This window comes from Chionomys nivalis, chromosome 8 (genome assembly GCF_950005125.1).
Source record: "Chionomys nivalis chromosome 8, mChiNiv1.1, whole genome shotgun sequence".
Classification (NCBI taxonomy): Eukaryota; Metazoa; Chordata; class Mammalia; order Rodentia; family Cricetidae; genus Chionomys; species Chionomys nivalis.
The window spans coordinates 40,448,506-40,476,355 of NC_080093.1; the positions used below are offsets into that span (position 1 = coordinate 40,448,506).

General features: G+C 45.4%; 1 protein-coding gene across 2 annotated transcripts; it reads left to right on the forward strand.

Moving 5' to 3' along the window:
• Positions 1-302: 302 nt before the first annotated feature.
• On the forward strand, positions 303-27,850 carry Gcnt1 (glucosaminyl (N-acetyl) transferase 1). 2 transcript variants are annotated; one of them, XM_057780004.1, is made up of 3 exons: positions 303-362; positions 21,944-22,072; positions 24,173-27,850. In XM_057780004.1, the coding sequence occupies exon 3, from the start codon at positions 24,320-24,322 to the stop codon at positions 25,604-25,606; it is 1,287 nt and encodes a 428-aa protein (XP_057635987.1). In that variant the 5' UTR covers positions 303-362; positions 21,944-22,072; positions 24,173-24,319; the 3' UTR covers positions 25,607-27,850. The 2 variants fall into 2 exon arrangements, with proteins under 2 accessions (XP_057635987.1, XP_057635988.1); XM_057780005.1 differs by lacking the exon at positions 303-362 and adding an exon at positions 14,467-14,560.

Below are 27,850 nucleotides of genomic sequence, written 5' to 3' on the forward strand. Positions count from 1 at the left end.
CATTTCCTGCGGCAGAGGAAGCAGACATAAAAGTACTTAAAAGATCCCTTTCAGGTACCTGGTCCTACTTGGCCCAGTAAACCGTGAAATTCTAGGAAGCCAGAGGAAGTTTGGATCCTAGCCATCTTCCGGAACCACTGCAGCGCCCAGAGGGCGCCCTCACCTCGAGCCGGGACCGCAGGTGGGAGAAGCGGGACCAGGGGCGTGGTCTCAAGGGTGGGCTCGGGGGCGTGGTCTCGAGGGCGGGTCCGAGGGCGTGGCGCCGGCCTCGAGGTTCGGAGCCTCGCTGGCTGAGCGCGCCAGGATCCGCTTTGCGAGCTGATTCAGCCGAGCTTCGTTGGCCCAGCAGGCACAGGCTCCAGGTAACCTAGCGCCGGTCAGTGGCCGTGTAACCGGGCAGATCTGGACCAAGCGGGAGTTACCCGGGCTGGACGGCTCTGCCGGGGGAGGGAATGGAGCTGATACCGGGAGAGAGGGCGCTTGGTCCGGGTGCCCTGGGCTGGGATGGAGCAGGAGCAGGCGTCCTCTTCCCACCCTCCTTTTGGTCCGTTGGTGGGAAGCCGTTACACTGTGGCATCTGGAAGTTACTTTCTGACCTTTTTCCCGGACCCGTGTAATGAGTGGGGGCTTAGAAATCGGGGTTGGCTGCAGGCGTGGAAAGTAAGAAGCGAATAGTTACAACAGCGGTGTCTTAGGCGCCAGGGACTTAAACTTCTTAAAACCGCAGCCCAGCGAAGAGGCGTTGTGACCTGTTAGATTAGAGCTCCGACCGGGAAGCCGGCGATTGGGGCAGAGAATGCCTGCCGGCTCGTCTAGGGTTCTAGCAATCGCTGCTCTTCTTTCTGCGTTGTTCTTCAGGCTGCGGGTCTGTTAGGAAAACAGGTAATTCTTAGACACGTTAGTTCCGTAGTTTCTTTGTTTTTATTTTTGAGGGGTTTATTATGTGTTCGTTTTCTTCTTCTCTTTCTTTCTTTCTTTCTTTCTTTCTTTCTTTCTTTCTTTCTTTCCTTCCTTCCTTCCTTCCTTTCTTCCTTCCTTCCTGTCTGTTGTCTGTCTTTCTTTCTTTCTGGATTGTGTTCTTTTCCTTTCTTCCTTTTCTTCCTTCCTTCTTTCCTTTTTTGATGGCTTCGAACTCAAAGAGATTTGCCTGCCTCTGTCTACCAAGGTTAAAGACCAGCGCTTAAGAAGCTCACCTCTGCTCACAGCTTTCCCCAGTCTCAGATCTTTCAATGCTGAATAAAAAGTGCCCCCCTCTCCGCGCGCGCGCCCCGCCACGTGCCCGCTAAGTTTTTCCTAAGTTCAACTGTAAAGGAGTTGCCTGTAGATCAGAGCTTGGTTCTGCAAAAACTGTCTCAGATTGATGAGCATTCTTTACCCTGCCTTTTCACCCCAGAATAGAGCTGTTTTGTTACTAATGGAACCAAAGGCAAATTAGGAGGAGGTACAGTGTTCCGACAGAGCACTGGTGCATTGACTTGAGAAGGCAGGTGGGTGGGGCTGTGACCTGAATTTGGTGAGTAGTTGGGGAGCAATATGGTTTCTTCTTCTGGCCTGCTGCCCCCATTTAGAGCTGTCCTGAAAGGCAGGTTTGTCTTCTAGAAGGGAAGAGGAGGAGTAAATGGTTTGTAAAGATCAGCGTAAATTACCTGTTAGTAGCTTAGGTGGTCACAGACAGCCCCACCCCCACCCAGCAGGAGGACTGGGAGCAGGTTTCAGTTCTGGAAGGGTGGGAAACTCCAGGTATTTCTGCTTCTCCCTCCCTCCCACTCCCCCTTCCTTTATTTTCCAGGCTTTAAAGATGGTATTTTGGGAAAACCTTGCTTTCTTAGAAACGGCCAATTAGGAAATTAGGTGGTGGAAACAGTACTGTTGGAAACTGTCTTTTCTGAAGGCAAGATGCTGTTTTCTGTTTCTTTGTTTGTTTGTTTGTTTGTTGTTTGTTTGTTTGTTTGTTGTTTGTTTGGACAGGGTCTTACCGTGTGTAGCCCAGGCTGGCCTCAAAGTCTGGATCGACCTCCAGAGTGCTGGTATTTCAGGCGTCTGCGTGCGTGTGTGCAGCTCAAATGCTGTTGGCTATGAAGTTTGTAGTATTTGAGCTGTGCAGAGTAATGTCGTGGTTTATGGGAACAGCTAAGGGTCCCTGCCATTGTTTTTAATATTCATATTTATTAATGAGGATGTCAGAGACCCAACTCTGCCGGGAAGGATGCTCCCAGGTGACAACTGCTGCCAATCAGGTGTATGTTCTTGTGCAGACTGTATGCTCTAGCTTTGACACCAGAGGTGCGGCTTGGTGCTGTAAGACTTCCTTCAGAGACAAATGTTCTCTGTGTTTATAGCCCTCTTGACATTTTTTGGCCAGAGAGATTTCATTTTCTGATAGGTTCTGTGCAAGCCACAGCTGACTGTGAAGCAGAAAATGATCTTGAACTTCTAATCCTGCCCAGGAGCTAAAATTACAGACCAGCTCCACCAATCATCCTTTGCAGTGCTGGGGACCAAACCCAGCTTTATTCCTGGCAGGGAAGTACTCTTGCCATCTGAGCCTAGCCCTCGACCAGATGGCTTCTGTGGTAGGGGAATCCTTGCTTTTTTTTCTTTGTTTATTGGTTTTTTTTTATTACTTAAAAAAATACCAATCCAGATTCCCATTCCCTCCCCTTCCCTCCCCTCCCCTCCCCCACTTCCCTCCCTCTCCCTCCACACACCCTCCCACCCCACCTCTGCAATCCTAAGAAAAGTCCAAGGCCCTCAGTAAGGCATCCTTGTGTACTTTATAGGACTCTGAGTATTCCTGTACCCACTGGGTAACAGAAGCCACTCCCATGATACAGTGACAATAATCTCAGAGGGCTTCAGACATTGCCAAGGATTTCCAGGGGAGGGAGGGAGCAAAGTCCCCCAACTGAGAATGAAAGTAGGCCTATATATGAAATGTTTTAGCTGTCAATGAACTATTGGTTAAGTACTTCCTGTCAAGAGAAGCTATCAGTAAATTAAAATGCCTTGAATTTTAAGACATTTTTATTACAAAGACCAGAGTTATCATTCCATGTGAATGGCTTGTGTGCCTTGCCAAATTTTATTACCACAGAAATTTCAGGTATTAATACCATTGTAAAACTTGGAATTAGAAATATAAAACTAGAGAGGAATACTGGGGGCTATAGAGTTGGTGGCTCAGGGGTTAAGAGCACTTGCTGCTCTTATAGAGAACCAGAATTGACTTTCCAGAACCCATGCTGGACCACTCACGATGGACTGCAATGCCAGCTCCAGGGGTCGACACCCTCTTTAGGTTTCCTTGGTTATCTGCATGCACAAGCACATACACATTAGAAAATAAATAAATCTTGGCTGGGCGGAGGTGGCACATGCCTTTAATGCCAGCACTCAGAGGCAGAGGCAGGCAGATCTCTGAGTTCAAGGCCAGCCTGGTCTACAAGAGCTAGTTCCAAGACAGGCTCCAAAGCTACTGAGAAACCCTGTCTCAAACCAAAGGGGGGGAAAAAAAAGAAAAGAAATAAATCTTTTAAAAAGGAATATTAAATTAATTTTGATTTTTTTTCTTTTAGTATACTCGATGTTTCTTTCAGCTTTTTTAAGTTAATGAAGCATGAACTGACCTTGCATATTGTTGGGAAACTTTGACCTCCTATAGTGTCAGTCCCAATTTTCCATGCATGCCTTTAACCCTAGTACTGCCCAGACTTTGTCCCCAACCCACGTGGAGTTTCTCCATCACTGATCCATAACTTTTACTTCCAATAAAGAAATTTTATCCGGGCAGTGATGGCACATGTCTTTCCTTTTAGCAGAGTTCAAGGCCGGCTTCATCTACAAAGTGAGTTCCAGGACAGTCAGGGGTACACAGAGAAGACCTGTCTCAAATAAAACCCAAAACAAACAAACAAAGAAAAAAAGAAAACAAAATTCCCAAGAAACCCTCGAGCTTTTCTATTGTTAAGCAGTAGCCCTCATTCCTTGGGGCCCTGGGGACCTGTGCTGCTTGCTCAGTCGGGTCTTCAGCAAACAGCTGTTTACTGAGCCAGCCAGGCGCTGCTGGCCCTGGGGCTACAACTGTCACCGAGATGGAATGATGGAATGAATGTCTCTGCGTTTATGCACCCTTTGGTCTGGTGCCTAGAGAATGAGACAGCCAAGTTTTGCTTCCAGGCTTCCTCCAATGTAAAATGTGTTCAATAGTTCACATACCCAAAAGGTGACTGAGAAGCAACTGGGTAAGTTAGGAGATAGAATTGTAGGGAAAAAAAGTGTTGAGCTCAAGAGGAAAAGTGGCCTTGGGGCCATTTGTATTTTATGGTAGACACCCACTCAAGGGTTTGATATGAGCAATGAGCGCTTCTTTGGTTTTTAAATGATTGTACTGCAACTGTGCAAACTCCCCAGACCATTCTTTGCACAGTAGAAGACTGCTTTTTACCCCCACGGAGAGCAGCAGCGAAGGCTGTGGTTCCTCAGCCAGTCATGTGGTACAGCCTGTTCAGTCATGTGCAGCCACCCAGCGTGGGAGAGTGGGTCTTAGCAGACAGTGCCACCCCACGCCCCACAGTGTCCCAGGGATGGTGTGGTGAATTAAATTTGATAGCTGAGATTTAGTTTGTAGTTCAAATCCGGATAGTGGTGGTTAACTAACCCTGTTGACGGGGAGGTAGCAAGGATGGTCCAGAAGTGGGATAGGGGTGGGGAAAGCATTTATGGTGTTGGAGAGCACTGGGGTGAGGAGCACAGTGAGGTTGGCACCAGGTGGGGGAGGGGAGCTAATTCCCTTTGGGAGATGCTTTGCTTGTGGGAGAGACAACCAAACGGAGCTGAGGAGATGGGGACTAGAAGGATCTGGGATGGAAATGCCTGTGACCCCTGGCATGGAAACAGTCGCTGCATGGGAAAGCCTGGAAAGAAAGGCTGGAGTGAAGAGAGAACCAGTCTGTCCCTGCAGCTCTTGATCCTTGTTTGAGAGGGGAGGCCGGCAAAGGTTGCTGTTCAGAAGGAGCCCAGGTACACGGCCGGGATGGGAGGAAACCTGGGGTCTGTGGTTTCTGGTTGCTTTTTGTTTGTTTGGTCGGAATGGAGCTGGGAGACACTGCATTTGTTCATGTCTACCTGGAACCATCAGGTAGATAAGAGGCTAATAAAGTAGGGAAATAGAGGGTGGGCCCAAATTCCAGAGATGATAAGGACTGCGGGGCAGGGTCAGCCTGTGATAAGGAGGGAGAGGATGCGTGAAGACACAATATTTGGGATTCACTTTTAATTTCACTTTTCTGGAAAGGAAGGAACAAGACCATTAGCTGAGGTTATTTGTTTCTGAACTGGTGATTTTTTTTTTTTTTGTTTTTTGGTTTTTTTTTTTTTTTTTAATTTTGCTGTGCTAGAGATGGACCTCTGAAAGACAAGCACACTCTCTAGTGCTACAGTCCAGCCTGTTGGAGTATTTCTAGTGCCAAGGTCTATGACTGAGCTTCATGAAAACTATTAAGTTCCTTTTTTCTGGGAAGATGTGAACAGAAAGTCTATTCAGCACAGATGGGGCAATGGTGGTGGACTAAAGTGTTCCGCGTACGTACATCTTGGTGAGTCACTGGGAATATGAGTAAGGGGAGTCGTATAAGAAACGTGGGTGAAGCCGGGCGGTGGTGGCACACGCCTTTAATCCCAGCACTCGGGAGGCAGAAGCAGGCGGATCTCTGTGAGTTCGAGGCCAGCCTGGTCTACAAGAGCTAGTTCCAGGACAGGAACCAAAAGCTACAGAGAAACCCTGTCTCGAAAAATAAAAAAAATAAAAAATAAAAAAAAAGAAACGTGGGTGAACTGGAGAGTGGCCTCACTCCTTTCTGGACCTTGGGTGTAGCCTCACCCCAGGGAAACTTCTAGATGACTGATAGGCTTTTGTTTACAGTGTAAACATCTTAGCCTCCCACGTGATCCTGCTGACCTGGGGTTTTACTCTGTCATCCAGTGCTTAGGAACCATTCTATAGCCTCACTTAAATTCCTTAGCAACCACTTGGCTACTTCCGAAGCCACCAACATCTTGTATATAGCCGCTGTAAAGACGAGAAAGCACCGCCCTCCCTTACGCCTACACCCAACCTGGATATCCTGTACTCTTCCCCCAAGTGTTCCTCTTTCGATTAACTCCTGTGCATAAAGTTCTTAATCAAAGTCCCCTTTAGTAAACTCCAGCACTGCCTCTCACTAACTCCTTTTCTGACTCCCCCTGAGTAGAGGTCTCTGACTGAGAGCCGTGGTGGCCGTTGGAGCTGAGTCTGTGCCCCACATAGAGCTCTGCTTCCTGCCATTCCCCTCGTGCTCCGGTGACAACTGTCAACAACACCTGACCATGGGCGGGTCTTAGTCTTACCAACTTTGCCAAGGTTGCCAGAGGATGATCTTGAGTGTCATTCCTCAGAAGCGTTACCCTTAAATTTTTGAGACAGGGTTTGTTTATTGACCGAGATAAGACGAGGTTAGATTTGACTCAGCTGTCCAGGGAGTCCTGGAGTCCCGCCTGTGTCTCTTTTCAGTGCTGAGATTACAAATGTGGTTAGCGTCCTCCTCCTCCTCTTGTTCTTTTTCTTAACATGGGTTCTGGGGGTGGAAGTCGGGTCTTCATGCTTCCTGAGCAAGAACTTTACTGATCAAAGTATTTCACCAGTTTGATGCCTCAAACTTATAATCTCAGCAGTGGAGACGGAGGTGGGGAGGAATTAGTGGGCCCTAGAAGCTTGCTGGCCAGAATCTGTGTACTTGAGGTTCAGTGAGATACTCTGCCTCAGAAGATAAGCTGGGGAATGACTGGAAGACATCTGATATTGGCCTCTGGTCTCCATGTACACATGCAGGTACATGTCTGTGCACCTGTCCACACATGTGAACATTCACATGTCTAATGTTCAGATTGTGAAGATGGATCCAGTGTCTGGCTTCTCCTGGAATATGAATATAGACTATGTGTATGTATGTATATATGTTGCATTTATATATCACATGTATCTCATTGTACTCATAACTACAATATTTGTTAATTAGAGTGTATTTACAGAGTGGGGTGATATAGTTCAATGTAATGCTTGCCCAGTATATGGAAGACCCTGGGTTTGATTCCTAGCGCTGCCCAAAAGTAAAATAAAATGTCCCATTTAAACATGCGGCAGTGCTATAATGACTTAAACATCTGGCGGTGTGGTTTCTTATTCTATCAGACGATACTTTTGTCTCATGGCCACGTGCTGTTGTTGAGCACTGGCTCCCTGGGCAGCTGTGTGAGAAAAGGTGAAGGCGAACACTGCAAGTCTCAGCCAGCGCTGTGTCACCTTGCAGTGTGAGCCTTCGTGAACGGTCAGCTGCAGGATTCAGCTGGAGTCAGGTGGTCAGGAATTTTCTGGAATCAGCCACTGGACATAGGAATGCACCTTAGGCCCTTCCTTGGACTTGCCGGGTTTGTTTGCTTGTTGTGTTGCTGGGAGGTAAAGGTCGAACTGAGAGTGAGTAAGACTAACCTTTCAACAGAGTTGGAGCCTAGACTTCAATTTTTTATGCTAAGTAAGACAATTCACAGAGGGGGTGTGGTGCTGACTCCTTTTTCTGATTAATAGAGCCTTTGGCATGGCTCAGGAAGCCTTCCTGTAGCTACTGTGTGGTCTTTCCTGAAAACCATATGAGGTTCTTCGTCCTCCACATACCACAGGTTCTAGATGAAAGCCTACACTTGTTTGTCTTACAGTCTGTGTATGTGTGAATGTGAGAGTGTGTGCATATATGTGTGTGTGCATGAGTGCATGTGTGTGTATGTGTCTGTATACTTTTATGCAGCACTGAGTATCATTGATGCCTTTTTAAAAATGTAAAATTTCTTCTTGGAGAATTTCACACATATGCAACATATTTTGACCATATCCATTCCCGCTTCTCATCTGCTGTACTTACTGGATTTCCTTCCATGCCTCTTCCCTAACTTCACTGGCCTCTCCCCTGCTTCTTTTTAAAAATATAACCCACTGAATCCAAAATTCCTGCTACCCAGGTGCTCACGGCCACAAGGCCCCAGGAGCACAGCACTACTAGACTGTCCTAGCCGCCATGATGGCCGGTAGCTCCTCGGCTAGGGTGGGGATTCCTGACTTCCTCCCCTGTCCACGCTGGGTGGTGACGCCCTTGATAGATGCCTTTGAAATCTCAGTTTCTAACTGTCTGTTGTTGTTGTTTGTTTTTTGAGCCGGTCTTTCGTAGTCCTGGTTATCCTGGAATTTGCTCTGTTACCAGGCTGGTCTTGAACTCCCAGAGATCCTCCTGCCTTTGAGTGCTGGGATCAAAGGTATACACTGCCGCTTTGCCAGTTTGTAATTAAAAAAAATTGTTGAAATTAAAATACAAACATAAGGGGGCTGGAGAGATGGCTCAGTGGTTAAGAGCATTGCCTGCTCTTCCAAAGGTCCTGAGTTCAATTCCCAGCAACCACATGGTGGCTCACAACCATCTGTAATGAGGTCTGGTGCCCTCTTCTGACCTGCAGGCATATACACAGACAGAATGTTGTACTCATAATAAATAAATAAATAAATATTTTTTTTAAAAAAAATACAAACATAAAAGTTATACCCCCCACTTCCTTCAAAAGGGGAAAAAAACAGTAATTTTGGCTGGATGCTTCCCACCTTTTCCTCATTGTATCCATTTGATAAATTTACTTGCAAAAAAATTTTAATGCTCATACTGGAATACAACATCACTAAATACAACTCAGAAACCTTTTTTGATGTCACTACGTTGAGATATGCTTGGCTTTGGAGATGATTTTAAACTTAACAACTGTATCTAAAGCTAGCTCAAATCAAGTGGACGTGGTGGGTGACTTTCCCGGGTGGATTCTGAAGCGTATGGTCATGCAGTGGAGTTTAGGTCAGAGAGAGGTCCCTGAGGCCTTCTGGCTCATGCGCGTCATAGGACGGTTTGTGATATTCAACCTGCAAGAAGACTGGGAGGGATGGGAGGATGGTCAAGGCCCAGGGGACAGACCAGGAGCTGGTAATGACTATCTGCTGTGTGGTTCTTGGCTATACATAAAGCCTGTGTTCTGGGCTCTCTGTCCCTAGGGTGTCTGCCCTTCCTCATCACTGACTGCTCTGGACCAGAGCTGATGACCTTAGTGAAGCAGTTGAGGCCTTAGTTTCCTTTTACACTAACTATTCCAGGAGAACAAAAGTAGCTACTTGGAGGGTGGTGATGGAAGTTAAAGGAAGCCCTCGTTCATTATGAATGTGACCTTAAAGGTGGTGGCATACACCTTTAATCCCAGCACTCCAGAGAAGAGGCAGCAGGGGAGGAGCGGGAATCTCTGAGTTCAAGGCCAGCCTGGTCTACAGAGGAGTTCTGGGGGCTACACAGAGAACCCTGTCTCGTAGGGGAGAAGGGGTGATGACAGACAAACCCATAGTCCTAGACACAGCTGCATCAGGTCTCGGGTGCACATCCAATCACAGAAAGTTCCTCCATGGAAGTAGGTGGTTCTATTTAAACTTCCACCACCATCCCCATTTCTCTGACACATGGCCCCGGTAGGCCTGAGACTTACACCGTCCGCCTTCCCAGCCCTGGCCATTGTGAATCTGCCAGGACCAGCTAGCACCCAGGAACTGGGCACCTCTCACCAAATCCAGCTCTTTCTAACCAAAGTTCAAAACCATTGGGATAAGCCCCAGACAGGATGAGAACTCTATCCAACAGGGAGCCTGTGGTTTGGGGTTTCTTTATTTATAAATGCTCTTTCTGTAGAAGCCAACAGTGGGCGCTTTGAATTCATACCCTGCTCCCTGACCCACTGTAACTTGGACTGTCTGAGTACCGAACTCCTTCCTTTTCTGGAGGTGGATTCATTTAACAGAAAAGTATCTAAGAGGCTGCCCTACATTTTTGGGAAGGGGTGGGTATGTTTAAATGTTGGGTTTTTTTTGTTTTTTTTTTTCAGTCTTTACTAACTGAGTAAGCTTGAACTAGGTCCAGAGTACAGGATGAGTATCTGGAGATGGGAAAGGAGTCCAAGGCTAGACACTGGCCTGCAGGAGCTCCTCAGAGCACACAATGTTGATTAGCCGACACCGTGACACTGAAGTCCCCGGTTGACTGAGCAGCACTTCGGGTTACTGGTTCCCCAGTCAACACTGAGATAGGTATTTGGAGGAGCATCTGTGGGTTGGTCTCATGTAAAGCATGCCTCGCTCAGCCCCACGACTTTCATTTTTGGATGAAGAAATCCAGTATTCAGAGGGGTTAAGGGACTCCTACTGACTGTTAAGTGGCATCATAGCTGGGTGGTGGTGGTGGCATGCCTTTAATCCCAGAGCTCAAGAGGCAGAGAGACAGACGGATCTCCGTGAGTTCGAAGCCAGCCTACAGAGCAAGTTCGAGGAAGGCTCCAAAGCTACAGAGAAACACTGTCTTGAAACTACCCCCCCAAAAAAAAGAAAAAAAGGGGGGGTAGCGTCGTTAATTTATATCCGTTTCTGTTCATCTTCCCCTCTTTTGGCCCAGGGACTTCTAACAGTGAAGGAGGGGCTTCAAAGATGCAGCGTTCACGTGATTCATGGGAGAGACCATGTGTAGGATGTTGAGCTGGGGTTTTGAACATGCTAGGGGCAAGCAGGCAAAGAGCACCTGCCATTGCTAATAGACAGCTCTGGGCCTCGTCATTTGGAATAGAAATATGTCAATAATCCCATCTACCAAGCCAAAGGTAGAGGACTTGGGAGGAACCTCTGAAACCCAAACCATGTTTGGATTCCTGGGACTAGGGAAGCATTGGGGTGGTGGGAGAATTAATGGGGTCTCTTCAGAGCCTTGAGCTTGTCATGTGGCAAACAGGATGGGCTGAAGTTTCATCTGGCTCAGTTTCCACTTCAGGGTGGAAAAGCGCCAGAAATCTCCGCTGACAACTGCTACTGGCCATTTTCCTGCCCACTGAAAAGAACCTGCAGTGAACAAGATGACCCGGAAGTAACTTTTGTCTGCATGCGTCAAGCTGTGCTGTCACCGTGGCTCTTCTCAGACAACACCCTGGCGCTCAGAAAAGAGCGGTGCGTGCGAGGTTCACGCAGGCTGTCACCTGGGAGTGGCCAGGGAGTTCCTTGCCTTTTTTTTTTTTTTTTTTTTTTTTTGGCCTGTGATCGTAATGAGGTTGAAGATTCCTTTTGAAAACTGTCTTCTGTGTTTATGTGAGTGGACATGAGTCTGTTGGGCCTGTCAGAGTTCACCCCTGAACCAGCCCTGCGGGTGTCTGAGCCCGTAGGGCTTCTCCTGTTACACTTCAGCACCTTGAGGGGTAACACTAAACCAGCTTAGCTGAGGAAGCAGAGCAGCCTGGGAGACAATGACTCTGAACTCTTTGTTCTTGACAAATCAGAACTTCTCTTTTTCTATGGGTGATTGGAATTGAACCCAGGGTCTTGTCCGTGCTAGGCACGCACTGTATAATTGAGCTACAACGCCAGCCCATCTCTAAACTTTTGCACTGTTGAAGTACATCTATCCTTTTCGCCTTGGAGTAACCTGGCCTTCTACTTACCTGTACTCAGCTAGTATTTTCCTTCAGCGTCTGTGGAAGTCATTTAAAAAGACACTTTTGAGTAACGTGCTTCGGGGCTGGGTGTAATTGAGTATGGATAGTGCCTGGCATGAGTAATGTGGCTGCAGAGAGGTAGGCAGACAGACAGACAGACAGATGATAGGTAGACACACATGTGCAGCTATCCTGTGCTGAATTTGGCTACTCTAGTACCTTATGTAACTGGAATTTTAAGGAATCTGCCATTTTGTGCCTGTATATTTCAGTTAGCATCGTGGCTTCAGGGACATCGATGTTACGATACGCGTCGGGATTTCATTTTCCTTTAAGGCTGGATAATATTCTACTCTGATAGAACATCATTTTGTTTCTAATTTCTTTTTCTAGCTTCGAATGTGATGTCTTTTGAGTACTTCAATGCAGTTGTGGGGTTCCTTGGTTTTTGAGGGAATGTATGTCTTTATGTACGCTGGATGTCTGTGGGGACAGGTGCCCATGTGGCATGTGGAGGTCAGAGGACAGCTTGGAGTCAGCTTTCTCCTTTTACCTCCTGGGGATCTGGCTATTGAACTCAGGTCATCAGGCTTGTACGGCAAGCCCTTTCACCTGCTGAGTCATCTCATTGGCCCAGGTTTCTTCTTTCTCTTTCCTTCCCCCGCCTTTTTCTTTTCTTCTTTTTTTCCTCTGCTATTTGGTCTGCTTCTGTTTTTCTGAGATAGGATCTTATGTAAGCTAGGCTGGCCTTGAACTCTTGGTCCTCTTGCCTCTACCTCCCAAGTGCCGGGATTATGCAGATCTATACCACTGTGCCCAGCTTCATGTAGTCCTAATGTTGATAGAGCAAGTAAAGATGAACAATTGATCAGTACAAGATGATTTTCTGTTTTATGTATTTGAGTGCCCACATATACGTGCATCACGTGGGTGCCTGGTGCCTATAGAGGCCAGAAGAGGGTGTTGAGTTCCCCCAATTGAAGTGGGCTGTCATAGGGGTTCTGGGAATTGAACTTTTGTCTTCTGCAAGAGCAACAAGTATTCCCAAGCGCGGAGCCACCTACCTCTCCAGGCCCTAAAGTCGGTTTCAGTACAGACTAAACAAGATCTAGCACTTTGGCTCTGAAGTCTGAGGGTTCTGTTGCAGTAGAACCTTTTGATATTAATACTTAACGCCGTTAGAAATCACAGCCAGGGTGCTGGAGAGAGAGCTCAGTGGTTAAGAGCTGCTCTCCCAGAGGATCCAAGTTCACTTCCCAATGCTCATATCAAGTGGCTTACAACCATCTGCTACTCTAGAATATTTAAATATTCTTTACGTGAAAATAGCAATATAAGCTCATCACATCAAAACAGAAGTCATTGTCTCTGAAACCCCTCCCTGTTTTTTGTTTGTTTGTTTGTTTGTTTGTTTGTTTTAAGAAATAAGCCAGCAGGAAGGGAAAGGTTAGGGCAGCGCTGTGTGGCGGATGTTTTGTAAATCGCATTGTCATTCTTGTGGCTACAGCCACTCTGTTGGGAAACTGCGCATCACAGAGCTTCTGGGAGGGTGCCCGGTGTCTAAGGAAGAGGGAGTGAAAGGGTGCCTGACGGTTCCCCGTGTTCTGTCTGAAATGCTTTAAAGACGGATGCATTCTGGTAATTGTTCCACCGGAAGCCAGAGCTTGTGTGTGGAAAGGCCGAGCATTGACACGCCATGATTTCTCTTCTGGTTTGTCTTTCTAAATTAATATTCTTTCTTTTTCATTTTACTTCTTTATGAGATGAGATCTCAGTACATGACTCTGACTGTTTTGGAACTTGCTGTGTAGACCAGACTGGCCCTCAGAACTCACAAAGATTGCCTGCCTCTGCCTCCAGAGTACTGGGATTACAGGCATGACGCCACTATAGCCAGCCAAATTAATCTTAGTTTCTTATTTTTGGTGTGCTCAACGTACATTGTACTCATTTAACGCCCACTCTATCTCCCACAGGGGTTTTCTCCATTTTGTCTCCTTAAAGAACTGTCTGGAACTTCTGTTGCTGCCCTTGAGACTGGTTTCTTCCTAGACTCCTACATGACTGTCCCTGTGCTCTCTGTTGTAAGCCTGGGATTTCCATCGCCTCTCTCTTATGTTGAGCGCCCTGATCACCCAGCCTGTCTTTTTTTCAGTAGACCATCTAGCATAAACATGAGGACCAGGTGGTATGAGTTTAAGCCTAGCTCTTTGGCTTCTCTAGCTGTGTGACGTTAAGCCACGTATCCGCTTTTTGACTCAGTTTCCCCATCTTAAAAAGTGTTACTTCAGTATGTGGTTCTGCTGAAGAGCGAATATCTGTATGCTAACACAGGTAAATCACTGGGAGAGTTCCTGCAAACTACTAAGCATTTCAAAAGCAATTCTGCTGTTTATATTACCCTCCCAGTTAGGGGTGGGCGCCCCATCGCCCCCTTTTCGGGGGGTTGGCGTGCATTTTGTGGTAATCTGCCAAGAAGATGTCTGTGTGACTTTCTGTGAAGATGCCTTTATTTTGTGTCACATGTGACCTGCTACCTGGCAGACTTGCTCTTTGGAAATGAAGCTTTGCCTGGCTTTATCAAAGCCTCCAACAGGCACTGCCCTAAGTGTCCCCGTATCTGAATCCTGCACTTAAGGGCTCATCTAGAAAGCTTCCAGATCAGGCGTCGATTGTTCTCTCTAACTTTGGAGATTTTCATGTGAGTCTTTACAACAATATACTTTAAAAAATGGCTTATCATTTGGTCTTCAAGTTGTATATATTTAGAAATATCTGCTTCTTGCCAGCACAGGGAACTGAATGCAGCTCTTGCCCAGCAGGCAAAGGATGAGAGGATAGATGTTGCACGCCCAGCAGAGGAACATGGGCTGTGATTGGAGGTCTCACTCATTCAGCAAACGTTGAGCCATCTTCTGTGCCCGGCACTGGGTTGCCAGGTCTGAAGGAAGGAGAGGTGGCTTTGATTCTCCTTTTCCTTCACCAGGTAATGTGATTTGGGTTGTAATATTCAAAATACTCTTTCCACAGGGGCACCAAAATTGCAATGCAATGCCGCTTGTAAAAGGTCCATGTTGCTTCTTTGAAGGAGCCTCAGAAAACTCCAGATGAATTCTGAGAGCCATAGATACATGTCAAGAGCTTTCCTTGTGGTTAGATTCTCTTTCAGTGGGAGACCCAGAATTTAAGCAAACCTTAGTGAGGGATAGACTACGGTATTGTGAGTAGACAAAGAAGAATAGGGAAGGTCAGAGGCCGGGCACGCCCAGAGGAAGAGGGGCTGCAAAGGTGCAGATAGCAAGAAAGAGGAACCCTACCCATGTATCCAGTTCTTACCCTCAGCCACGTGTTTCTAGCACATCTCTTGGCCTTCTCCTGGTGGCACTTTGGACCTTCTCACTGGAGTCACAATCCTGAGACTTGCGGGACTTGATATTAGACACAGGAGTTGGTATTTTGCTGTCACAGCAGTCCCTGAGAGAGCTGGAGCACAAGATTATTATTATCCCTGGAATGAGATGCTAACTGAACAGAGTTAGACCCTGTTTCCTTTGCTGTGGGGTATGGGCCCTGCTCTGTATGCCTATATGGTTGGATAGGTGTGTGTGTGCATGTATTTTGTGTATATACACATGTGTCATTTTTAAGGAATATTTCCAGAGCTTTAAAAATGGTATTGCAACATCAGTGGTATGAATCTGGTAGAGTGTTTGCCTAACATGCTGGAGACTCTGGTTTCTATTGTGAGCCCTGTAAAATAGAAAGGAAAGGGGGAATAGCAGATGGAGTTTTTTGTTTGAGTTTTTGGTTTTTCCAGGCAGGGTTTCTCTGTGTAGCCCTGGACGTCCTGGAACTCCATTTGGTAGACCAGACTGACCTTGAACTCACAGAGATCCACCTGCTTCTGCCTCCTGAGTGCTGGGCTTAAAGGCACGGTACCACCACCATCTGGCTAGATAGAGTTTTAATGTAACAATGTATAATACGATGAACATTGTTACTCTCTCTCCAAATTCTTGCTTTGACTTGAGGTGGGTGGGGGGGATTGAGGGGGTGGGAGGGTGTAGAAGTGCTTGTTAACCAGCCTGACAGACCTGAGTTTGATCCTTGGGACCTACATGGTGGAAAAAGAGAATCAACTTCCACAAGTTATCCTCTGACCTCCACATGAATAGTGTAATAGATGGGTACATGCCTTCACCCCACTACACACACACACACATACACACATACACACACACACACAAATAGAAACTTTTGAAAAATAATCTTTGCCCTTTGTTGTTGTGTAAGACAGGGTCTCACTATGTAACACTGGCTGTCCTGGAATTCACTATGTAGACCAAGCTGGCCTTAAAGTCCAAGCGATCTACCAGTCTCTGCCTCCTGTGTTCTGGGATTAAAGGTTTAAGCCACCATGCCACGCTTCTTCTGTTGTCTTGTTATATAGGCTAGACTGAGCTAGTACTTAACTCATCCTCCTGTCTGCCTCCTAAATGCTGGGATTATACTTGTGGGCCACCATATTTTCTTCTCTCTCTCTCTCTCTCTCTCTCTCTCTCTCTCTCTCTCTCTCTCTCCCTCCCTCCCTCTCTCCTTCCCTTCTCCCTCTTTCTTTCTTTCTTTTTTCATTATTAGAAATGTAATTGTTAGGTTTCATGCCCTTCATATGTCTAGAAATGAGCTCAAGCTGGACTATAAAAGCATTTCTGGTGGTTAGATAAAAGCTGACATTCTTCAGGAACTTGTGAAATGACTTCTCCATCCCCTCTCCCCAGCTACTGCTTATAATCCGCAGGATTTGTCCTGTCCCGTCCCGTCCGTCCCCCCCCCCCCGTCCCTGTTGGTGCCCCTTGTCATAAGGAAGGTATAGCCTGAGCCACACAGTTCATTTCTTTAAACACGTCTTCCCATGTCTCTCTTTGTTCAGTCAGTGGTCTTTCTGCATGTGAACTAGTTAGTGTTTGGTTTGGAGGTGAATATGAGTGCTCTCTCAGAATCTCTTTTATTTTGACATCCACCAGTGTGTCCTGGGTCTATCATATTGTGGTTTTGACATGCCCTCATTTTCCACATCAGCTGTCTTCTCATGTTTCTCTTGCGTATTTTAAGCTGAAGCTGGTCTGACAGTCAGTGGTTTGGAGACCTTGCATGTATCTCCCGTAGAAACAGTTCTGCCCTGGCGTGCATCCTTATCCCAGCTTGGCTTTTTCTGTCTGATTCTTGCCTTTACCCACTGTGCCATCTCATTGGCCCCATCATGTATTTATTTTGAAGACACCATGTTTCTCTGAGAATCTTAATGGTAGTTTTCTTCTTCCTAGAGACCGTTTCCTTTGGACACGTAAGAAATACTCATAAAAAAGGATATTTAAGTCTTGTTTTCTCCTAGTCTAGATTCCCTAGTAAATAAACTCTCTTGCACTGACCAGACATTCCCAGAGCTGATAGGGAAAACAAGTGAGCTGTAGTGAACCTCACAGTTCTGCTTGCCTGGGGCCTCTGTGTTCTGTTGGAGATCGCACACTTTCCTGGAGTCCTTCTGCAGAGAGGAAACCTTGGTCTTAGCCAGGCTTGAGGTGGAGACCCAACTGTTTTGTAAACAGCTTCCAAACCTTCCTTGAAAGGAGTTCGTGCACCAATTCCTGAACCTTTGGAAGATCTCCCAGTGTAAACAGATCACTCTGTCTCTGTTGTGGGCTAGGACTCTGGGCCTTCTCTTTACTTGTCCTCCCTCCTCTCTGCAGAGTTGTTTTTGGCCAACTCCTTTTTCTTCACCCAAGGTCACCTGTGTCTTCCTTCCTTCCCACTCCATTGAGTACCCAGAAGCCTCTCCCCTTGGCCTGGGTGATTATTTATTTTGTGTTGTGCCACAGAGAGTGATCATACTGTCCTTGAGACACATCATACTTCTCTTGTCTCCTTTCCTTTACCAACTCTCCTTATTACTGGCAGAAAAAACCAAGAGTCTGTTTTGAGAGTTTAGTCTTCTGTTTGAGTCACATGCTCACAACCTCTGTTTTCAGGTTCTCCATTTTCACTGGGGAGTCATTCTGTTCCAGTATGTAAGTTTTATTAAGCTGTTAGCATAGCATTCATATGTATTTCCCTCAAACTTCTGTTCTTCATGGAAATCCCTTTCTCTATGATGTCTCATTTTCTTGGCTCCCCACTTTAAGAGAGCACTCTATTGTTGAGATTAGGAAGATTAGTGAAAAATTGTAATGAATTGCCATCACTATTTACCATGATGATAAATGTACAGAGTCAAAGGCATCATTAGTTTGTTCTATTATCCTTCGAGTCAGATGGCGTGTATCACAGACAACATACATTCACAGTCTGTATGCTTGCCTGTGTGTATACCACCACCCCTGTGTTGTCTTAACTCATGTGGGTTTAGTTACTTACTCTCTAACATCCTTCTACGTCAGCCAAATGACCCCCTTTATTAGTAGCATTACATTAGCATAAATTCATTATTATTTACATTCCATTAGCATAAATGGACATTTTCTGGGACAGTCGTAATTTCTCTGTTTTTTTTACTGATCATTTGATGACAGTCTTTTGTCGGTTTCCTTATTTTATTTTGTCTTGTTTTTGAGGCCCAGTCTCTCTATAGCCCAGACCCCTTTGCCTCTGTCCCAAGAGGGACTGGTATTAAAGGCACTGACCACCATACCTGGCAGTTTTCGAGTTTGTGTTTGGTGGAGTTCAGTGGACCAGAGTGTACAATTCATTTTCATAGATATCTATGGAGTAGTTTTAGGGTTACAGAAAAATTGCAGAGAAAATAGGTTCTATACTACACACTATTTCCTTTGTTTTGAAATCTTGTATTAGTATTTTTTTTTTAATGTGTGTGTGTGTGCATAGGGGTCCTTGTGGAAGCCAGAAAAAGGGTTCGAGATCCTTTTTGATTATAGTTCCAGCTGGCTGTAGCTGCCTGCCACGGGCACTGGGACCCAAACCCTGTTTCTCTGAGAGAGCAGTAAGCGCTCTAAACCACTGAGCTCTCCCACCCCGTGCATGGTGTGTTCGTTGTAACTGACTCACCGCACCCTTTTCCTCGCGTGTGCCAGGCAAGTGCCGTATGGATGAACTGCACCCTGGCGCTCAGAAACTAACTCCTGACTATTCCAAGAGGGACAGTCCCTTAACCACAGTCACATGGAGTAATTTCCCTGTTCTCTAACAAGAGAACCCTGCTTACTCACCCTGCCTCCCATCTTCCACACCTCTGGCAAATATTGATCATATTACTCTCGCTACGGTTTTGTCTTTGTGAGAACATCTTGTGCTCGGGGCGACACGGTTGTGGTCTTTTCCAACTGGCTCCTTTGTCGTGCTGGGAAAGCTTCTTGTACTGTTCAGTAGTGTTCCTACTGTTCCTCGTGTTGAAGTGTTAGCCCTGAGCGAGGCCTTTAGGGTATGACAAAGTTTACCATTGTCCAGAAGTGCTGCCCCCATCACTGTAATCTCCATGACCTTATTAAACTGAGCACACTGAGGAACAAGCCTACCCCTATATAAACTGTATAGGCTCCCTGCACAAAGCCCCCACACTTTGGAAATTAATCCCGTGTTTTGTATGTTTTGTAAAACTACATCTCTAGTTCTTTATGTGTTGACTGCGCCTGTTTCAGCTTTACTAAAGTCGCTGAGATGTGAACTCATTGGTCTCAGTTATGGCTGTACCACCACACTATGTTTATGTATCTACTTTATTTTATTTTATTTTATTTTATTTTATTTTATTTTATTTTTTTGGTTTTTCGAGACAGGGTTTCTCTGTGGCTTTGGAGCCTGTCCTGGAACTTGCTCTGTAGACCAGGCTGATCTCGAACTCACAGAGATCCGCCTGCCTCTGCCTCCCGAGTGCTGGGATTAAAGGCCTGTGCCACCATCGCCCGGCATGTATCTACTTATTGAAGGACATTTTGAATATGTCCAAATTTCGGCAATTTTTTTTTGTTTGTTTGTTTTACTTTCTATGTTTTTTTTTTTTTTTTTTGATTTTCGAGTCAGGGTTTCTCTGTAGCTTTTGGTTCCTGTCCTGGAACTAGCTCTTGTAGACCAGGCTGGCCTCGAACTCACAGAGATCCACCTGCCTCTGCCTCCCGAGTGCTGGGATTAAAGGCGTGCGCCACCACCGCCCGGCTACTTTCTATGTTTTAATTGTTTTATTGCGCTAACTTTGGCAATTTTGCTGAAGCTGAAGTTGCAAATGCTCATTTGCAAGCTTTTGCAGCTCACTCATGTAGTAGTGCCAGGAACAAGATTGTTGGCCGAATTGTTACTCCGCGTTAAGTTGTGGAAGAAACTGCCCAGCTGTCTGGCCGTACTGTTTTGTATTCACGAATCTATTTGAGTTGTTTGAATACAGAGTTGAATTTGTAGAAAGCTAGTTTGGAAAGCTCCTGAGCCATTATGAAACAACCCTGCACCCTGTGCTTTGTTCTCTTCACCTAGGGCTCCCCTTACCCATCTGTCCAGATGCTTTTGTGTTGTCTCCCAGGTCTCAGAGACTCTGCCAGTGTCCATATTGTTTTCTTCTTGTTCCTCAGACTGAATACTGTCACTGAGCTTTTCTACCGCCTCCCTGGGTCTTTCTTATATCAGCTCGGTCCTGCTTTTGGACCTCTCTAGTCATTCAAGCGTTGTAATGTGGCAGTTTCGTTTAGTGTAGTGATTCATAGCTTGCGAGTAGCAACTCTCTCGGGGGTGGGGTGGGGGTGTCAACCCATTCCCAAGAGTCGCCATCAGAAAGCACAGGTATTTTCGTTATGATTCATAACAGTAGTAAAATTAAAGTAGGAAGTAGCAGTGAAAATAATTTTATGGTTGGGGTCACCACAACCTGAGAATCTGTAGTAATGGGTCGCAGCATTAGGAAGGTTGAGAACCTTTAGTTTGTTTGTTTGTTTGACTTTCTATTTTTTTTTCTTTTTTTTTTTCCGAGACAGGGTTTCTCCGTAGCTTTGGTTCCTGTCCTGGAACTAGCTCTTCTAGACCAGTTTGGCCTCAAACTCACAGAGATCCATCTGCCTCTGCCTCCCGAGTGCTAGGATTAAAGGCGTGCGCCACCACCGCCCGGCTGACTTTCTGTTTTTTAATTGTTTTATTGAGCTAACTTTGGCAATTTTGCATGAAGCTGAAGTTCATTTGTAAGCTTTTGCAGCTCACTTGTGTGATTTAGTGGTTATAATGCGTCCGTCCACTCTAGATTTTTTGGGGGGTCCGTTTTTAAAACACTGAATTTTTTTTTACTGTCGGTCTCAATTTCTCAATTTGGTTAGCTATCTTATTATTTTGCTTAATTCTTAAGTTGTTTGAATAGATGTCTAGTGGTTATTTAGTGTGTTAAGGCCAGTGCCTGGCCTTCTTTGGGGATACAATTGACCACTTTTCCTCTCTTTATGGGACAGATTTTTGATTTCTTTGTATGCCTTGGAAGTGTTGGTTGCTGTATCTGGACATCTCACGATATAATGTTGACTCTGGAACTCGGACCTTCAACCCTGTCCTGCCACGACTTATTGTCGTTGTTGTTGTTTTAAGAGACTGTATTATTGTGGGAAGCCACTCAGGTCTCTAATCAGGTCTAATTCCAGAAACTGAGGTTGGAGAATTACAGATTCACAGAAGGCCTTGGCTACAAAATGAGATCTTGCCTCAGAAGGAGAAAAAGAAAGAAAAAGGGAAGCTGCTATTCAGTTAGCTTTGCTAATGACTGGATAGAAGATAGAACTTTTCCTGTTCCCTAAACTAAAACGGGGAAAGGATTACTTGAAGAGTAATTTTATTTTTAATTATGTATGTTATGTGTTGTTGTAAGTAGGTAGCCTGAAGTCACAGGTGGTTTTGAGCCACCTGACATGGGTGCTGGGAACAGAATTCAAGTCCTAGAAGAACAGCAAACATTCTTAACCACTGAGCCATCTCTCAATCAAGCCCCTATTGTTGATCGGTTAGTGGTAGGAACCTTAAGTATCAGTGATTGGGGGGAAATGCGGTGAGCGGCTTACTTAACTGTGAGGTTGTTGTTAATGTCAGTGAACACAGGGAGTCTCCAATTAGATTAGACTGTTGAAGTGTTCCCTAGCACTCATTTCAGGAGTGCTGTTGGAGGTTCTTTTAGAAAGCTTAACCTGTCCTAGATCCTTGGTTTGAGGCTCAAAGTGGGGGAGGGGGGAGGAACCAAGTTTAAATAAAATCACAAACATAGTATTAGCAAAAGAAGATTAGAGACCTTAGTAGGGCCCGGGTTTGGGGGTGAACATACTGGAATGGCTGCATTCTGGGGTGTGCATACCACAAACACACCTTCAGCAACCCTTCACTCCCTTCCCCTTCCATTTTACAGACTGTTTGAAAGCCTGCTGGGACATGTCATCGGTGACAGAAACTTGGCAGCAGAGCAGCTCTGAGCGAGTGCAGGATGTCACCAGGAATCAGGTTCCCGACGAGTCCAGACTTCCTGGGATTCTAAATGGTAAAAAGTCTGAATGTTTTCCTTAATGCCATCCTGTTGGTTATTTCTCACTTTGTCTTATTAGAATTACTTCCTAATGAACTATATTAGAGTACCATTGTTTATTCTAGTGTCAAAAATGTGCTTCAAGCCTGGCATGGTAAGTCCTGTCCATGCCTACAGTCCCAGAAAGTACTGGGAATCCGAAGCCACAGGAGCTCATCAGTAGTTCAAGGCCAACCTGGACTATAAACAACAACAGAAACACTCTCTCCTCCACACACACACACACACCCCAAAAAATTGTTTCAGATCTGGTGTGGATAATCGGACTATATTAGTTCCATACCAACTGCCATGTCACAAAACTGTTCTTGTTCGTGGGGGTTTGTTCTGATATCGTTGGTTGACCTGGAACTCACACACATCCAATTACCACTGGTTCCTGGGTGCTGGGATTAAAAACTTTCATAAAAAACTTACAGAATTGTTCTTAAAAAACAAAACAAAATAAAAACACCGGGAGCTGCAGAGATGGCTTAAGAACACTTGCTGCTTTTGCAAAGGACCCATGTTTGGTTCCCAACACGCACATTGGGTGTCTCATAACCACGTGTATTAACTCCAGCTCGGGGACTCTTTGGTCTTTGTGGGTACCTGCACTCATGTGGGCATGCTGCCCTCATAAAAACATAACTAAAAATAAAATCTTACAGAAAATTTAAAAAGGCCGGGGAGTTAGCTCCATCGGGCAAGAACTTGCTTTATAAGCCTAACCTAAGAACATAAGTTCAATCCCAAAAAAACAAAGCTGGTGTGGTTTCATAGGTTGCTGTCTCAGCGCTGAAGAGGTGGATAAAGTCAGGTCCCCGGGGCTCAGTGGCCAGCCAGCCTAACTTACTTGGTGATCTACAGGCCAGTGAGAGACCCTGTTGCAGAAAAACATGGCAAAGAGCAGCTGAGAAACAATAGCTACCACATGTATACAGGCATGTACATACTCACCCTGCCCCCAAGTGTGTGTGCCTACACACACACACACACGCAATATTTGAATGTTTGCAAGCACCTTATATACTAAAAGTTAGTTAGGTTCTTGGCATTTGAATTTAGACAATCTATAGAAGTGGAAGGGGGGAGTTGTCTAATTTTGAGACACATAGCCTCAAATTTACTCTGTGTTCAGGGATAATCTTGAACTTCTGATCCCTCTGCCTCTATCTGCATGTTGGGGTTACAGATATGCTATCTGCCTGATAATATGTGGAGCTGGGCACTGAAACTGGGGTTTCTCACATGCTAAGCAAGCATTCTACCAACTGAACGGCGCTCCCAGCCCACATTGCTTTCCTAAAGGTTTCTAGCCAGGGTAGGAGACACAAAGCTGTATTGTTTATTGAACATATTATCGCTGAGGAGCTGCACATAGGGGTCTGCCCAACAGCCACCAGTCTGGCTGCAGTTCGGCTAAGCCTTTCCAGTCCACTTTGAATGCTCACAGTTGTCTTGCTTCCAGAATCTTCACAATTGTTTTTATACTTATCTCGAAATGCATCACAGTCCTCAGTCAGCAAAAGGCAGAATGGATCCGGTGCTTGCACATCTCCTGGCTGCCCATAGCTGCTGGTGTCTGTCAGGGGGAGCTCAGTGCTGATATTAAGATAGAGGTCTCGGTAGTGGCACTCCTGGCGTGTGGACAGTTCAGTAATTACAGCCACGCTCTTCCGCTGTGTTCTTGTACTTCTATATACCTGAAGGTCAGATTGTCCATTTTTCTGAGACAGTCTTGCTTTAGCCATGGCTGTCCTGGAACCCACTACGCAAACCCGGCTTGCCTCTGCGTCCTGAGTGCTGAGACTAAAAGACTTGTGCCACCACATGGAGCCTCCGCTGTTTATTGTAGGATATTTTAGGACATCCTGAATTAGGTTTGGTTTGATTTATGTTTTAATCCCAGCATCCTGCGTTAATATGAGAACAATGGGTCTTTTTGGAGCAATCTCTAGTCTCTAAGTCAGTCTTGCTTTGTTTGAAGCAGCTGGCCTCGTAGCACAGGAGAACGTTTTGAGCTTGAGGATTCTGTAAGCAGTCCCACTTACTATGACTTTCGCTCTTTTTCAGCACTGTCCTGTCTAGTGCCATCTTGTCCTACCTATAAACTGGCAACTCATCTGGCCACAACAGAGGGAAACTGGAGGAAATACCATTGGCAGCCAAGGCCTAGAAGATTGCCCCATCTCAAAGGGAAGGCTCTGACTGCCGTTTGAAATGCTGAGAAACTTGTTTCGGAGGAGACTTTTGTCTTATCCTGCAAAATACTACTTCGTGGCGCTCGTCCTCTCTTTAGTCACCTTCTCTGTCCTAAGAATTCATCAGAAGCCTGAATTTGTTAGCATCAGACACTTGGAGCTTGCTGGAGATGATGCTAATAGCAACATTAACTGCACCAAAGTTTTACAGAGTGACCCAGATGAAATCCAGAAGGCTAAGCTTGAGTTACTAACATTGAAATTCAGGAAGCGCCCACGGTGGACACCACATGACTATATAAACATGACCCGTGACTGTGCCTCTTTCATCAGGATGCGCAAATATATTGTAGAGCCCCTTAGTAAAGAGGAGACAGACTTTCCCATTGCGTATTCCATAGTGGTTCATCATAAGATTGAAATGCTTGAGAGGCTCCTGAGGGCCATCTATATGCCTCAGAATTTCTATTGCATTCACGTGGACAAAAAAGCAGAAGAGCCCTTTTTAGCCGCGGTGACGGGCATTGCGTCCTGCTTGAAGAACGTCTTTGTGGCCAGCCAGCTGGAGAGCGTCGTTTATGCATCCTGGAGTCGGGTTCAGGCTGACCTCAACTGCATGAAGGACCTGTATAGCATGAGTGCAAACTGGAAGTACTTGATCAACCTCTGCGGTATGGACTTCCCTATTAAAACCAACCTGGAAATGGTCAGGAAACTCAAGTCATTCCTGGGCGAAAACAACCTGGAAACCGAAAAGATGCCTCCAAACAAGGAGGAAAGGTGGAAGAAGCGACACACTGTTGTCGACGGGAAGCTGACGAACACTGGGGTGGCCAAAGCCCAGCCGCCCCTCACAACTCCTCTTTTCTCAGGCAGCGCCTACTTTGTGGTCAGTAGGGAATATGTAGGCTATGTGTTAGAAAATGGGGACATCCAAAAGTTCATGGAGTGGGCACAGGACACGTATAGCCCAGATGAGTACCTCTGGGCCACCATCCAAAGGATCCCTGAAGTCCCTGGTTCTCTCCCCTCGAGCCATAAGTATGACTTGTCCGACATGAACGCTGTCGCTAGGTTTGTCAAGTGGCAGTACTTTGAAGGTGATGTTTCCAAAGGCGCTCCTTACCCACCATGCAGCGGAGTCCATGTGCGCTCCGTGTGCATTTTCGGAGCTGGTGACTTGAGCTGGATGCTTCGCAAACACCACTTCTTCGCCAATAAGTTTGACATTGATGTTGACCCCTTTGCCATTCAGTGCTTGGATGAGCATCTGAGGCATAAAGCCCTGGAGACCTTAGAACACTAACTGCTGTTAGGAGTCCTGGGGAGAGTAGGGATGCACAAAGCGTTACCCTCATCCACTTCCTTTGCCTCATTTGGGGTCCTCTTTGGCGTGATGACTTTTAAGTCCGTGTCAAAGAAGCTGCATGAATTGTGTAGACGACAGGTACAAGAGAGGATGATACATTCAGTGTTCTGGAGTCAAAATGAGAGAGTGAGGATGGATGGAGGCTGGGGAAGATTCTATGGACAGAGGGGACTCAGGTGATTGGGAAAGAGGCCAAAGACAGAATCAGCCTCCCCAACTAATCAAAGAAACCAGGTACTTGATCCAAAGGAGATTCCATTTGTGCCAAAATTCTCTTGAGAATTTTAAACATGGTAATTTTCTTGACATGAATAAGTTTGTAGCAGCAACCAATCACAAAGATATGGTTTACCTTGTACAGTTTTGGGAATGGACATTCAGTTTTCCTTGTCCTTCATGCTGTGACTCTGGGGTGGTGCCTCTGTGTCGTCTCAGGGGGGTTAAAATATGCTCAGCGTGAATATTTGTCTTCGTTTAAGTTATGAGAAGATTCTAGGAGCCGGCTTGGGTGTGTGCCCGTGAAGCGGGACAATAAGCTCAAGTGATCATACAGGTTCCTGTGGTTCTAACTCTCATCTCAAATGGGGTTTGGTTTTCTCCTCCTTCTTAATATCATTTAGCTAAATCTAAACTGTTCAGCCAGCATTCTGATGACTCGCCTTGTCATTCATGTTAGATTTTAAACAGGAATCAACACTGCGTACTTTTATTTCTGCAATGTAGTCCACTTTAATAATCCGTGAGAAAAATCATACCAGACAACTTTAAGGCATTCAACTGAGAGGTATGTTTTCTGCCTCGAAGCCAAAATAGATTTTTCTTTTAATGGCAGCTCTTGTCATCAGAAAAGGCGGGGATTGGTAGATAAGCCGGGTTTTGTGTTGGACCAATAGAAACACGTTTGCTGCGAAACTGCAGTACTAACGGTGGTAACACAGCGGTGGGTGTTGTGTGTTCTCGATGCTGGCTCCCATTTCTTTCTTTAGTTTGTACCCAGGCTTTGTTGAATGCCTCTTTATGAGGAAAGGCTTCTTTTCGGTCTCAAATCAGGGGTACCTGGTGACATAAAATTTGTGTAAACAGCTGTAGCTGTGCCTTAAGCAGTTTTTCTGTTTTGAAAACTCAGGGTAAGAGCGGTGAGTGGTCCAGTGACCCCCGCACCAACCCTAACCTGAAGTCGCCAGCCATTGACATATACGGCCCCACTTGCTTTGTATCAGATGAACTCTAGAACTTTGCAAAACTGGAAATAACATAAAAAAAAAATTACAAGTATTTTTTGAGAATCAGGTATTTTGAGTTATTCATCTAAACACTCAGTAGCGTAGTGCAGTTGCATTTAGTTCAGAGTTAAATGGCAAGTTTGAGGGTCTCCTTTTTTCCCACTGTAGGAGTAAGACTAGGGTTCTAGGGTTCCAGAGCCCCGCATTAATGCTGTGAAGTCTCCACACCTCGTGATACCTCATGTCCTAGCACCATGCCTGCTGAGTTCTGTCTGATGTTGCCGTGTCCCGATGTCCCATGCAGGGCTCCTGTGGTGTCTGTTTATTGGCACTCAATGAATTTTGTTTTTAATTTCTCCAGTATGACTTAAAGCAAAAGAAATTCATACATTGGGGATAAATAATTTGAAGAACTAAAAAGGAAACTTGGAAATGACGCCGTAAGACATTCCAGGAGAGCCAATGCCAGTTCGCCCTACTTAAGTCATTTCGTATGTTAGTGAACACTAATTTAATGCAATCATTAAGGTCTTTTATAGAAAACTTTCAATAATCACATTCACAAATAAAATCTAGTTAAGTCAATCAAGACACTTGTGTCATTTGTTAAAAGTAAGTTAATTATAAAAGATTCTTTATGGGCCTGAAGTTCTTATAGGCCTTAAGTTCTTTGAAGCCTGAGGTAAAAAAAGAAAAAAAAAAAACTTGTTAGCCTTGAAAACTGGGAACATTGTTATATCTAAACATGTGCTTGCTCACTCATCTAATAGGGTTCATTGAGGTGAATTTATTTCCTCTTCACATGATTTGGGTTGGAAGAGGCTGTTTTAGTAGTTCATGTGTAGAATTGATGGAACTGGATGTTTTTTGGCTGTTTAAATAATCATCATTATGAGTGTAAAATGCAAGACTATTTATGGTTTTACTTTTTCGAATGAATCAATCGTTTCACCATTAA

What these genes read in the sequence shown, in the direction of transcription:
- Gcnt1 (XM_057780004.1), top strand. Translation starts at nt 24,320, where the DNA reads ATGCTGAGAAACTTGTTTCGGAGGAGACTTTTGTCTTATCCTGCAAAA.